Source organism: Drosophila guanche, unplaced genomic scaffold (genome assembly GCF_900245975.1).
Source record: "Drosophila guanche unplaced genomic scaffold, DGUA_6, whole genome shotgun sequence".
Classification (NCBI taxonomy): domain Eukaryota; kingdom Metazoa; phylum Arthropoda; class Insecta; order Diptera; family Drosophilidae; genus Drosophila; species Drosophila guanche.
In genome coordinates this window covers 1,823,514-1,836,421 of record NW_022995754.1, presented here as the reverse complement: position 1 = coordinate 1,836,421, position 12,908 = coordinate 1,823,514, and the positions used below count along the sequence as shown (strand labels likewise).

Below are 12,908 nucleotides of genomic sequence, written 5' to 3'. Positions count from 1 at the left end.
GTATCGAAATTCTATTGTTTCGTGAAAGGGGAGCAGTTCTCCTATAACCTCTCCGCGGAATTCAATAAAATAAAAACTACCTTCAATTATTTGAATAAAATATATATCTTTATTTCGTAATAATTAAATTGAGTAAATTTAAAAATGAGGACCTAAAATAAGCTATAGAACCATACTTATCCAAATTGATTTGTACCTGAAACGTTGGATCCAAGAATCGTCACATGCATGCATCACACTTATCATTCCTCATTGCCTAGCGGTATGAAGGCAGGCAGTGCCCCTAACTTTGGTCGTCGTCGGAAGCTAACTGGTCCCGCATCCTCCTCCACAGGCAGCTCTTCTTCGGTATCTCCATTTGGTGGCTGCTCAAGGGCAAGGGTCTCGTCCTGGCTCGGCTGTTCGTCGTCGCACCTAAAGTACCGAGAACTACTGGGCTGCTCCATGGCTGGGACTGGGCTAGCAGCAGCCTGTGGAGTCTCCTGAATGCTGACAGATTTTCTGTTCCTCCTGGGCTTGGGTTTTATCAGCCGCTTTGAGGTTTGCTTGCAGAAGCGGCACTTGGCCAGCTCGCAGGTGCCCTTGCGCTCCAGCTCGGGACAGGCAAACTCGTGACGCTTGTTGCACTTGAAGAGGCAAAGGCGTTAATAGGATGATGGGCCATTGAATCAAGGAAACCTACCTCGGCAGCAAGCGGGCAGTAGCCACGCACAAAATCAATGCAGATCTCGGTGTTGCGGCTGAGCTTCTTGTGCAGATAGGGGCAGTCCTCACGCACACAAACGCCTCGCAGATAGTAGCGGCAGACGGGCATCTTCTCCAGCGTCACATTGTGCGAGAGCAGGCAGTCGGTTTTGGTGCATTCGCCGCGCAGAAAGCTGCAATTGGTAAAGCAAAGTTAAGCAAGGAAAGTTACCGCTGACAGCCACCGCGGGGAACACCATCGAAGAGTCGCTCCTCGCACGGCTGTGGCACCAACCTTGGACAGATGGTGACCTGTCGCTTGTCGTGCAATTTTCGGCACTTTCCGCGGCTGTGCGCCGCGCATTTACCGAGCTTCTGGTAAATGGCACACGGCACATTTGTCTTCACCAGCGACTTGTTGAGCAGCGTCAGACTGCGTTGCCTGGCGGTGATCAAGTGAGCGCGCGACACATGATTCGTGGTGCGTATGAACACGTTCTTGGTCTTGGCCGAGGCCACGTAGGTCAGGCCACCGATATCGATGCGGCGTAGAGTGGTCCTATTGCCGGGCAGTTGGCTTGCACCAGAAGCAGCGGCTGACGACGTTGCTGCCACGTTTGCAGCTGGCACTCTCGTTAGACGGCAGCCCGAGGGATCAATGATGAACTTGTTGCCGCTGACAAGCAACGTCCGGCCAGACACAGTTCGCTTGAGGGTTCTGTTTGTCGTGGATTTGGCCACAGCTCCGGTACGGGCATCCAGTTTGGTGAGCTTATTCTTTGATATCTTCTTGTACATCACTCCATGTATGCTGACCATGCTCAGGGACTTGTTAACGCTGGCCTTAACCACCTGCGGCTTGGAGCTTTTAGATGAGAAATGGATTGGAATTTAAACTGGTGCAGAGTAGACTAAACATTGACTCAAACCTCGGCTTTTTGGCTGTCTCCGTCTCGTTGGTACGCTGCAGCGCGTATTGGCCCACAAATTCGCCCAAGGTGCGTCGCTTCTTGACCAGCGGCGTAAATGTAAGGGAGATGGTGCGCACCAGCTTGTATTTCGTGCGCTTTGCAGGCGGTGGAGGCGTTGAAGTGGGCGTAATCGTTGACTTTACAGCTGGCTGGCGCACGATTTTCCGTTTGGATATGCTAACCAGAGGCGGCTGGGGCACAACCACAACGGGCGAGGGAACACGCAGCGGGGCAGCCTTAACGTTGGCCTTTCGCACCAGGCAAGTACTCGCCTTACTTATGATCTTTGCCTGCGTTGTGCTGGCTGGAATATGTGTCGTCACCTTGGCAGCGGCCACCACCCTTTCTTGGTAGAACGGAGTGGAGACCAGTTGCTGCATTTCTTGGATACGCTCCTGACGGCGATACTCCTCGTACATGGCCTGCTGGCGCTGCAGAAAGTGCGGGTTTATATGGATGGCAGGCGGCTGAGACTGTTGCTGCTGTTGCAGGGGCTGAAACGGATGAGCAATTCGGCCTTGCAGAGCCATCTGAAAATTTGGATTAATATACACTTTTCGCGTTGCGGGCGGCAGGATTTCCTCGGTGCTCAGGTGGGGCAACATTTTGCTAATCGATTTTCAGTCCTTCCTTTGTTGTAGTCTCTGTTAATCCTTATGACAAACCAAATTTAAACAAATGTCACAAATGTATGCATGCCTTTGTTACGTATTTTCGTTGCCTAGTGATGACACTCGAACGACTACACACTCACACTGTGGAAGCACATCGATGTCCGTTCTATTCGATACTTTGAAGTCATATGTTTTGGCACATCGATAGTCAACCTGGTGGACAACGTGTGTGGTGGCTGCTTTGAAAATTCTGATAGAAATTCAACTAACTTTAAAATGGGCAAAGAACGGGGCAGGGGACGCAGAAACCATCAGTCTAGGCCTTATAATAAGAGCAATTGGCGTGGCCAGAAGAAGGACCGTCCGCAGCATAATGGAGGCCCACGCAACAGGTGGGAAAATTAATGGATTTGCGGTCCCCATGTAACCGGCTTCGACTTCGATGTGTTTTCAGATCAGCGCCGCAGCAAAAATCCACACTGCTCGAGAACCAGGTGGGCATCACAGAGTTCACAAATGCAGATGCTCCCGGATTTACGGGCATTTTGAAGTCACGCTTCTCCGACTTCCATGTCAACGAAATTGACACCGAGGGACACGTGCTGGAGTTGAATGATTCGACCGTGCCCAAGGCAGCCGTGGAGGGTGTGTATATTAGCAGTGCCATTGGTTATATTCTTATAAATTCCTCTGTTTATTCCACTTGCAGTTGTGGACCCTGAGAAGTTGGTGGAGTGGCGCAAAGAGCTGGAGGAGGTGATTGGCCCAGAAGTCTGGAAGGATATTGCCAGCTTGGCAGAGGCCAAATTTGATCCAAAGACTGAGCAGAAGGTAGAAATCGATGTGAGCAGCCTGGACAAGGATAAGCGCACGAAAATTCATCAACTGGTGAAGCAACTGTACACGGGCAAGCTCGTATCCACCACAATGGGACAGCCACAGGCTAAGGAGAAACCGCAGGAGGAGCAACAGGTGAAAGGGAAGGAGGAACCCCTAGTTCCGCCAGTGGAGGAAAAGAAAACCATACGCATAATGAAACCAAAGCATGGACGAGGTAGGTGAAAGGTCATTTACTCGAGAAACTTCTTAATCAGAGTTCCCATTTGAACAGGCGACAATCGATGGAACTTTCCCGGCGAATATGTCACATTTCTGGTGCACAAAACGAATATAGATACCGGAGAGGTGGCCTCCACGCTAGCTTCGCGCCTCAAGTAGGTCCTCCACGCGATTACGCCATAATTAAATATCTAATTTTGTTGCTTGATTTGTTTATAGCTTGCGACCCTCGCAGGTCAACTACTGTGGCACCAAGGACAAGCGTGCCAAGACCACGCAAAATTTCTCTATTAAGCACCGCTCGCCGGAGAGCATAATCAAGGCAGCACGAGCCATCAGAAATGTCTTCTTTGGCAACTTTAACTTTAGATCAACGACCCTTAGGCTGGGTGATCTGCAGGGCAATCGTTTCCGCATCGCCTTGCGTCACATTGCCAAGGAGAGGCAGGCGGATATCGAGGCTTCGCTGGAGTCGCTCAAGGAGCGCGGCTTCATCAACTACTACGGACTGCAGCGGTTTGGCAATAGTGCCAGTGTCCCAACCTATGAGGTGGGTGTGGCGCTGTTGAAACGCGACTACAAGCTGGCCTGCGAGCTGATCCTAAAGCCCCGCGACACGGACATCGAGTTCATGCGTGCCATACGAGCGGAATGGTGGGAGAAACGTGACTCTGCGGCAGCGGCTGCCAAGTTCTATGGCGACAAGTTCATCGAGAAGAAGCTACTCGATGGTCTGGCTAGATTTGGGGAGACGGACTACTCCTCAGCCTTGCGGCAGATACCGCGCAACATGCTGATGCTGTATCCGCATGCGTATCAGAGCCTGATCTTCAACCGCATTGCCTCGCGCAGAATCAAGGAGTTCGGCCTAAAGCTAATCCCCGGCGACTTGGTGTATGTGGAGCAGTCGGAGCCCATGGAGGAGGATAACCCAGTTGAGCCTGCAGAGACTGAAGCTGTGGAGGAGACTGACGAAGATCTCGCAGACGTCGAAGAGGATGTCGATGCCATTTCCCTGGAAGAGGAATCGGTGTTCAAGCGCAAAGTGCGACCGCTGAGCGAGGAGGACATTGCCAGCGGCAAGTATAAGCTCTCCGATGTGGTCCTGCCCCTGCCCGGCCATGACATCACATATCCCGCCAACGAGTGCGGTGCGTGGTACGCGGAGATGATGGCCGAGGTGGGCCTCTCCTCGGAGCTGCTGAAGCACAAGGAGAAGACGTACGCCTTGGCGGGTGCCTACCGCAAGATGATCATTCAGCCAAATGATTTGAAGTGGAGTTTCAGGCGTTACAACACGCCCGAAGACACCCTGATAGCCTCGGACTTTGAGCTGATGAAGGGCATTCCCATCACGCCTGAACCCTCCGAGGAGGAGGCCAAGTACTTGGCACTCGTGCTGGAGTTTTCGTTGCCCACGGCTGCCTATGCCACCATGTTGCTGCGTGAGCTGTTCAAGCAGGACACCTCAACGGCCACACAAATGCAGCTGGAGCAGGAGGCAATGATTAAGAAGGAGGATGAGGAACCCACCGCAACCCCAACGGAAACTCGCATTGTGGAGGAGACTGTGGTGGAGCCAGAGAAGGAGGTGGTAGCAGAGGTGGTGGCGGGGCTGTAAGGTACGCAAACAGAAATCAATATGCTCAGGGAAATCAATTTTACGCGCGTTGCCCGATGCTCCCGTTATTTGTATGTAAGTAACTTCAAAAGCCACCACAAGCCACAACAATAACAATGCGCACGTGAGAGAGGGGGTAAGTAAGTTCGTTTCCGCTCTCTCTCTCTCCTGGTGCTACGCTCTCTCTGGCGCCCAGGCACAAGGTATATTCAGCATAAGTTAAGGCCCGCTCTTTGTGCTCTTTCACTCATTCCGACATGGGTGGTGTGCCTTACCTACCATTACCTGTACTCACAAACAAGCAGGACCAGGACATTCGTTCGTTTGCTGCATTTATTCGTAAGCTCTCAGGCAAAGCGAAAGCTTTGGACGCGGCGCAGTGTTTCCCCCCCTGTCGCACAACCGTCGCACGTCTCAGTGTGTAGTTTAAACAAATGCTTTTAATGCAAAATATTACAATTTAAAATTACAAAAAATAAAGTTCAATTCAACCGTTACAAGTGCATTTCACAACAAAAACAGCTACATAAAGAAAAGGAAAGCCAAGGTGAATTTTTGGTTTTTTGTTAAAATATTCCCTGAAGCATTTTAGGCGCGATTTTTAAAAGTCGCATTTATTTGAACATTTAAACTAAACATAAAATTGACACAATAAATTGCAAGCCACAGGCAAATGGTTGTAAATTAACATAAAACTTAACTGTACAATTTGTGGATTTTGAGTGGCAGCTTATCGATTTTTGTTTGTGCTTGTGACTGAAATCAATCGATAATTTGGTGTTAATACCGAATGTGCGAGGGGAGGTGGAGGAGATGGCGATGGAGGGCGGCGTCGGTGCCCTGGCTTCCATAAGGGAGAGGAGTAGTTCGTAGTAGTAGTGGTGGCCTTTGTCAAAGGTGTGTGCAGGGGCTGGGGAGGGGACACGGTAGAGTAGTTTAAGGGTGCAGGAGGACTAGGACGACGACGCGCCTTCGTTCGTTTTGGTTTTTTTTTGTTTTCGCTAATATTGCATGGTCTGCGCTCGCGAAGTCATCAAATTAATAAACTAAATTCTTGTTTTGGCGTCGTCGCGCATACCCCCTACTGTCCCCTCCACCCAACGTACACTGATCCAGACATTGGGGGACCATTGGACATGTTATTGCTTGCGCGCGCACTCTTTGACCAGCTCCACAAAACTGAACTGCGTCATAGTAGTAGGACTGGAGTTTTTGGCGTGGTTGAATTCGATTTTTGTGTGTGCCCCCAGCACCCACCCAACGCAGAGCAGAGGTTAAATACAGAATCAAAATCTAAAGCTATTCAGTTCGTTGAGGGTTTCCCTTTCCTAATTAAATAACTAAATCATCGATGGGCTTACACTCTAAAGCGCGCAAATTGCATTTGCACAAATACGCAATGATTCTTTTTCCCGCCTTAACGCAATCTTCCTCGCCCAACCCTTCTAGCAGGACCCCCACACGTTTCATGGTATCTGCTGGTGTTAAAGCGGGGGTTGGGGATGTGGGTACTTGGGCACTAACACTTGCCACAGCCCCTCCTGTGCACTGTTCATCCATTGCCTCTTGCAGCGTGTCCTCTTCGTCGTGTACCTCCTCAATAAGCGCATCCGAGGGGTGTGGACTTCTCACAGCCACCCCACCTGGCTTTAGGAATTTCATTTTGGGCAGCAGGCTCCAGGTGGAGCCCACACCCTGCGCCTCTTTGGCCAACTCCTGGTGCAGTTTCGATTTAAGGTGCTCCCAACGGGTTGTGCATGTTTTGACTACAGGGGAACGGGGATCTAAGTACTGATAGCTAGTCGAGATTTAAGCATAATTACCATCCGTTTGCAGGGATGTCGCAATGGCGCGCCACAGCTCCTCCTTGTCCTTTCTCTTCACTGCGTATGGTGTGCTGCGGATTTCTCGCTCAAAGAGCTTGGGGTTACCCCGTATCAACCTAATTAAGCGCGAGTCAAAGTCGTCGCTCATTGTCGTTGCGATTTGTTTTGTTTTTACTTTTCTTCTTGTAATTTTGTAAATAAGCAAAACAATTAGCGGTGACAGTTGGCCCCAACTGCAAGCCCGATGGCACACTCGATAGCGCAATCGATATGGCTGTTGGACAGGGTTGCTTTCGCGCCACATGTGGCGCTGGGGTTGTGGCGAGGTGAAAAAGATGTTTGAAAACTTTCTGGCCCCCAGTCTGCCGCAATTTATTGATTTTCTGGTATTGATTGCAGTGCGTGGCGTGCGAGGCGCTTTCGGCCTCGAGATGGCCGCCGAAAACTATCACCTCAAGTGGGACTCGCATCTCTCCTACTTGAACACTTCCATTGCCACGCTTTACAAGTGAGTAAATTGAATTCCCTTTGGTTTAACTCCATTAAATGTTCATTTGGTGTCGTTGCAGGAATGAAAAGTTTGCCGATGTGGTGCTGTATAGTAGCTACACGAGCAGCAGCATCAACTCGGACATACCGACGGTGGGCATCTCCGCGCACAAGTTTATACTGAGCTCCTGCAGTCAGTTCTTTGCGACGATGTTTGAAACGGCGCCTATTACCTCGCCCAACGGCGTCATATACGTTGTGCTTCCGCCCGATCTGAGCCATCGGGCCATACAAATCCTGGTGCAGTACATGTACAGCGGCGAGGCCACCGTCTCCAACGACATCCTCAACGAGGTGCTGCGGGGCGGCGAGATTCTGAAGATTCGCGGCCTCTGCCGTTCCAGCGCTTCCAACAGCAGCAGCACCACAGTCACATCCTCGCACCATCACCCACATGGCGGACATCTGCATCAGCGGGAGACATCAGCCAGCGCCATGTATGTGTCGAATGGCTCGCGCTCGACGCTGCCGCCACCACCGCCCATGTCCACACAGCTGCTGGGCGACATTTACAGCAGCAAGCCGAGCAGCAGCAGCAGCAGCACTGGCGCCGGCAGATATGCATTGGAACAGCCACAGCCACAGCATCAGCATCACAATCATCATCATCATTCCCAACAGCATCAGCAATTCCGTGGCCTCGGCGCTTCCGTCATGCCAAAGGACAGTCCCGTGATTGTCAAGTCCCCAAAAATGGCCGCACACACGGGTCTGCTGAGCGTGGCCAGCAGCAGCAAGCTGGGCATATCCGTGAACAAGGAGGTGGCCATCGATCCCGAGGACAAGTGCTGCTATGCAGCAGCCAGCAGTCAAGTGGAGCCACAGCCGCCGCCTTCGTCTACGACCGCTGGAGCTGTGGCAGTAGCCATAGGAGCTGCGCCACCGCCAGCCATGTCCATATGCACAGAAGTGGGCTGCAGCAGCTGTCCGCTGACAGTGGGCACAGCCACCGAGCCGGCGGAGACCACACTGCGTCGGCCAGAGTACGAGGAGCAGGCGCTCTGTGAGCGTGAGGATGTGGGTCTGGTCTACGAGCGTCGCCTGCGTCGTGAGAGTGCATGCGAGAGAGGTAAGAGTGGGTCTAGGGTGCTGGAAGACTTATTTGATTCCATTTCTACTGCCACAGCTCACGAGTACTACGAGGCACCGCTGCACTTTGCCACACCACCGCCACCGCCACATCCGCACAGTTTTCTCAGCATCAAGCAGGAGCCCAGTGACTGGTCGAACAACCCACCAACAGCGGCCAATGTCAGCAACAACAATCACGACGGACACTCGCATCTGTCGCCCAAGCAGCCGCTGGACTTTAAGATGAGCGCCGTCAAGCTGGAGCTGAATCGCGACCGAGGCACGCCGCACGAGGAGTCCGAGGAGCACACGCTGCGCGACTACAACAACTTCAAGCAGCTGCTCGTGTGCGAGATATGCCAGAAGTCGTTCGAGGACACCAAGACGCTGGTGCGTCACCTGGGCACACATGCCAACGAGCCGGGAACGGGCACCAATCTGATGGCGGCCAGTGCCAGTGCCAGCGGCAGTGCAACGACAACTTCCAGCAACACAAATCTAGCGATGCGTGCGCTTAAAACCTATGTGCCAAAGAAGCGACGCAGAGTTTCGGTGAGTTTCGGTCGCTCAGCCATGAGCCAGCTGTGCTTAATCCCATTCCTGTTTGCAGCAACAGGAGAATAATATGGATCATGATCATGTCACGCTGCTCTGTGATTTGTGCTCCACGTAAGCGGCTTTCAGTTACCCAAAGAGAGAGGAGAAATTCATGTATTTCCATTTTCCTTTTGCAGTTCCTTTGAGACGCCTGCGGAGTGGGTGCGTCATATGAACAGTCAGCACACGGAAATCGAGCTGGCCATGTTCAACAGCAAGAAGGATGGCGAGCAGAAGGGGTGTGTGTCCTAAATGCCCTGCCCTACCCTAGCCCCACACAAAATCCAAGCAAATGATGAACTCTGTTCACTTGCAGCCATCAGCAGCAACAACAGCAGCAGGTGTCCAACAGTAGCAGCAGCAGCAACGCTGGCAGCAGCTCTTCCACAGTGTCCACCAGCCAAATGCAGCCAAAGTTCCATTCCAGCTCGACACGAACGACGCTAATGCAGCAGTCTTCATCATCCTCCCAAACACAGCCACCGATTCTGAACAAAAGGAGCAACGTTGCGGCGGCCACAGCTGCTACAGCATCACCCACGGGCCTGTCCTCGTCGCATGGCTAAGGCAACTTCTTTCATCAAAATACCATTTTTGTTCGATAAATTCAAGTCGTTCCAGTAATCAAAAAAGGGATATATATTATGTATAATGAAACAGCAAGAACCGTGATCAAATCGCAACAAGTTTGCATATTTTATAGAGCAACAAACAAAATACAAAAAAGAAAACAAAACGAAACTATTAACGAAACTTAGAAATCGGAAATCGTCAGTCAACGATGCAAAACAAAAAAATAATACATCAAAATAGTTGCGAAAAGGAAACTGTATGTAATTTCAAATGAGTAGAACTTTTTTTTAGGCGTATATTGTATGTATTTGTGTACTGTAACTTAGTTTAAGCAAACAACAAAAACAATATATTCCCCCAGTAAAAGTAAACATAAGAACAACGCGCAATCGATACGAAAAAAAGATAAAAAGAAAAACGATTCAACAATCGAACAATTTTTAAACTTAAATTTAAACTTGAATGTTTTTTAAAAGCAGATTACAATATGAAAGCCCTTGAATGTGATGAAATGATTAACAGAAACTTACTTTTGTCTGTATGCTAAGTGTCTAGGAAACTAGAGATTTTTTTTACCAATTTCAGTTTTTAAACGCTTATTTAAGTAATAGAAATAATTGCATTAAAATCAATCAATCAATCAAGGGCTTTCAAATCAGTATTCGGGCACACCGAAACGTATCGAATAAATCCTTATTTTATATTCATTTATTCGTTTAATTTTTGTAAACCAAAACCAATAACAAATAACTGATGAAGATTAAACTACAGTTATATTTTTTAATGCAGCAGCAATATTTGTTAATGTATATTTTGTATATTTTTTGATATGACTTCAAAAAAGGAATGGAATTTCGTGAATTTGTGTGTAAATAGGATCTACATTCCGATTTTAAATGAGAAAAACAAAACTAAATGTCTCTAAATGTATGTATGTGTGTGTGTAACTGTGTAGTAGTGGTAGTTGGAAGTTTCACTTAAACCCCCAATCCATGTAAAACTGTAAAGATATATAATATATACATATATATATATATATATGTATATGAATGAATATATATTGTATGATGTTAGCATACAATATTATTGAAAAGCCGGGCGTGATTATTAATCAAATAAGTAAAAAAATTGAAGTGTATGTGAACGAATCAGATTGAATGTAGCATTAAAAAAGCGTTTTAATCGCAAAATTAATAAACTGAGGACAATGAGAAATCGGTTCTACGAGTACAAGTCGAGACCCATCGAAAGAGCCAGAACTGCTGCGGGCATGTATTTCGTAAGAGTCATGTTTAAAAAAGCTCACTCGTCTCGGGGAAAAGCTTTATAAATACAGAGCGCACAGCAAAGAGAAACTTCAGTTGCCGCAGCAAAGCCGGTTGGGTTGTCTTCAACATTAAACAGCAAATATTTCACTAGTTTTTCACTCTGTAAAACAAAACAAAACCATAATGAGTACTGGTAAACACTACGCCAAAGGTAAGAAAGCAGGGACTGTGGATTGCTATTTCATCACAACATAAAAACAAAACAATTAAAACCTCAAAACATTCCGCTAAGTGCTCTTAAACACGAGCGTCGCGACTGATTAAGAGAACACAAACAAACAATGAGTTGGCATTTCTATTTGTGGTTAACTGTTGAATACTCCTAAAGCCAAAGCAAAAACAAGTGTGAACATATGTAAATGTGTGACTGTCTTTTATGGTTATCCGATTGATCACTGAGGGGAAAGAGTAAGCCAAAGTCTCTATTTTAGGACTACTCTTAGGGGTAAACAACTTAAAAACGAAAGCAAACCTGTTAGGCATAGGTGGAATGTGTGTAGAGTTTATAGACCGGCAGGCTTATGTTGAGCTGAAACGTAGTACATACATATGCAATGGTAATGAATATTATTGATTGAATAATTGGAAATTCTCTTTCATATACCTTCTACTCTACACTCCAATGCTTCGAATATTCCGGACATTTCTTAGGGTACACAGAAAGGATCACAAGGTTTATTAAGATTAATTAATAATCCCTAACTGAAGATTGAAGGGTTCATATACATATAATCTATATATGTTATATATATACATCGAATGAAAGTGAATTGAATCACTGGAAATATTGCAAGCTAATGATATTTTATTGTATCATTCTCCTCGAGCTTACTATCAATGCTCTATAAACATGGATATAGCACAGACCATGGTGAAATTATTAATAAGATGACGGACTCACCACAGTGCCTTCAGATTCAGGGAACACCAGCTCACGGTGAAATCATGGTGAAATTATTAATAAACGTTTGCTATCTCTCTCTAGCGCTTGCCTCTCTGAGAGCCGAGCAAGCGTGGTGAATAAGCTGGCGACGTTACCTATTAGTAATTCTACCATGGCACAGACTACATCGTAATAGATAAGATTAAGTCTCAATCAAGGCCTTATCAATTATGTGGCTCGCTACAACATTTATTGATATTATGATCCAGTCACGGATTTCGACCGCTCGTAGGAAATATCTCTTAATGACTTTGCTTATTTGTAGGTTCCGCGAAACCCGTGCTGCCCGATGATGGACAATTGCGTTTGTTCTCGATGCGCTTCTGTCCCTATGCACAGCGCGCACATCTGGTGCTGATTGCCAAGAAGGTGCCGCATCACACCGTGTTCATTAATCTCACCGAGAAACCCGAGTGGCTGGTGGATGTGAGTCCACTGCTGAAGGTGCCTGCGCTGCAGCTGGCGGAAGAGAAGGGTGCACCCTCGCTCATCGAGTCGCTGATCATTGCCGAGTATCTGGATGAGAAGTATCCACAGAATCCGCTGCTGCCCAAGGATCCGCTGAAGAAGGCACAGGAAAAGATCCTGCTGGAGCGTTTCAGTGACGTCACAAGCGCCTTCTATAAGATCTTCCTGCAGAGCACCGGACTCGATGACTTCTTGCTGGCTCTGGACATCATCGAGCAGGAGCTTGTGAAGCGTGGAACACCCTTTTTCGGTGGCGATAAGCCTGGCTTTGTGGACTACATGATTTGGCCCTGGCTAGAGCGTCTGCCATTGATTGAGTTCGTCCTGAAGGAGTACAGCTTTGATGCGAAACGTTTTGCCCGGATTGCCAAGCTGATTGAGCTGCTCAAAGCGGATGATGCCGTCAAGTCCTACTATGTGACCCCCGAGCAGCACATCGAATTCTGGAAGTCACGCAAAGCGGGCAACGCCAACTACGATCTGCTGGCCTAGATCTCAATGATTTTAGTTTTTAAATTTATTGAATGAATAAAGTTGTCTTAGAACAGAGAGTCTCCACTGTATTCCCACTGCCTGAAATGTGTGTCAGCCGCAAAAGGTTGAC

The 12,908-nt window shown here is 48.1% G+C and overlaps 6 protein-coding genes across 7 annotated transcripts in view; 4 read left to right on the top strand and 2 right to left on the bottom strand.

The window, feature by feature from the left end:
• The window catches only part of LOC117589326 (zinc transporter foi), a 28,397-nt gene that overhangs the window by 895 nt on the left and 14,594 nt on the right, over positions 1–12,908 (top strand). The window lies entirely within an intron of this gene.
• LOC117589330 (zinc finger CCCH domain-containing protein 3) lies at positions 98–2,391 on the bottom strand. The gene is made up of 4 exons (XM_034281178.1): positions 1,614–2,391; positions 980–1,549; positions 683–878; positions 98–626 (listed from the first exon to the last, which is right to left on the bottom strand). The coding sequence occupies exons 1-4, from the start codon at positions 2,258–2,260 to the stop codon at positions 243–245; spliced, it is 1,797 nt and encodes a 598-aa protein (XP_034137069.1). The 5' UTR covers positions 2,261–2,391; the 3' UTR covers positions 98–242.
• Positions 2,476–5,421, top strand: LOC117589327 (pseudouridylate synthase 7 homolog). Its single transcript, XM_034281175.1, has 5 exons — positions 2,476–2,661; positions 2,724–2,914; positions 2,979–3,323; positions 3,381–3,483; positions 3,548–5,421. Exons 1-5 carry the CDS (start codon positions 2,546–2,548, stop codon positions 4,947–4,949), a joined length of 2,157 nt encoding a protein of 718 aa, XP_034137066.1. The 5' UTR covers positions 2,476–2,545; the 3' UTR covers positions 4,950–5,421.
• Positions 5,427–9,732, top strand: LOC117589328 (protein glass). Of its 2 annotated transcripts, XM_034281177.1 has the most exons (7): positions 5,427–5,496; positions 7,175–7,283; positions 7,345–8,393; positions 8,451–8,947; positions 9,006–9,064; positions 9,130–9,231; positions 9,309–9,732. In XM_034281177.1, the coding sequence occupies exons 2-7, from the start codon at positions 7,207–7,209 to the stop codon at positions 9,556–9,558; spliced, it is 2,034 nt and encodes a 677-aa protein (XP_034137068.1). In that variant the 5' UTR covers positions 5,427–5,496; positions 7,175–7,206; the 3' UTR covers positions 9,559–9,732. The 2 variants fall into 2 exon arrangements, with proteins under 2 accessions (XP_034137068.1, XP_034137067.1); XM_034281176.1 differs by lacking the exon at positions 5,427–5,496 and having other exon boundaries at positions 7,117–7,283; positions 9,012–9,064.
• On the bottom strand, positions 5,549–6,976 carry LOC117589337. Its single transcript, XM_034281189.1, has 2 exons — positions 6,773–6,976; positions 5,549–6,715 (listed from the first exon to the last, which is right to left on the bottom strand). The coding sequence occupies exons 1-2, from the start codon at positions 6,921–6,923 to the stop codon at positions 6,282–6,284; spliced, it is 585 nt and encodes a 194-aa protein (XP_034137080.1). The 5' UTR covers positions 6,924–6,976; the 3' UTR covers positions 5,549–6,281.
• LOC117589335 (pyrimidodiazepine synthase) lies at positions 10,948–12,855 on the top strand. The gene is made up of 2 exons (XM_034281187.1): positions 10,948–11,044; positions 12,102–12,855. The coding sequence occupies exons 1-2, from the start codon at positions 11,017–11,019 to the stop codon at positions 12,794–12,796; spliced, it is 723 nt and encodes a 240-aa protein (XP_034137078.1). The 5' UTR covers positions 10,948–11,016; the 3' UTR covers positions 12,797–12,855.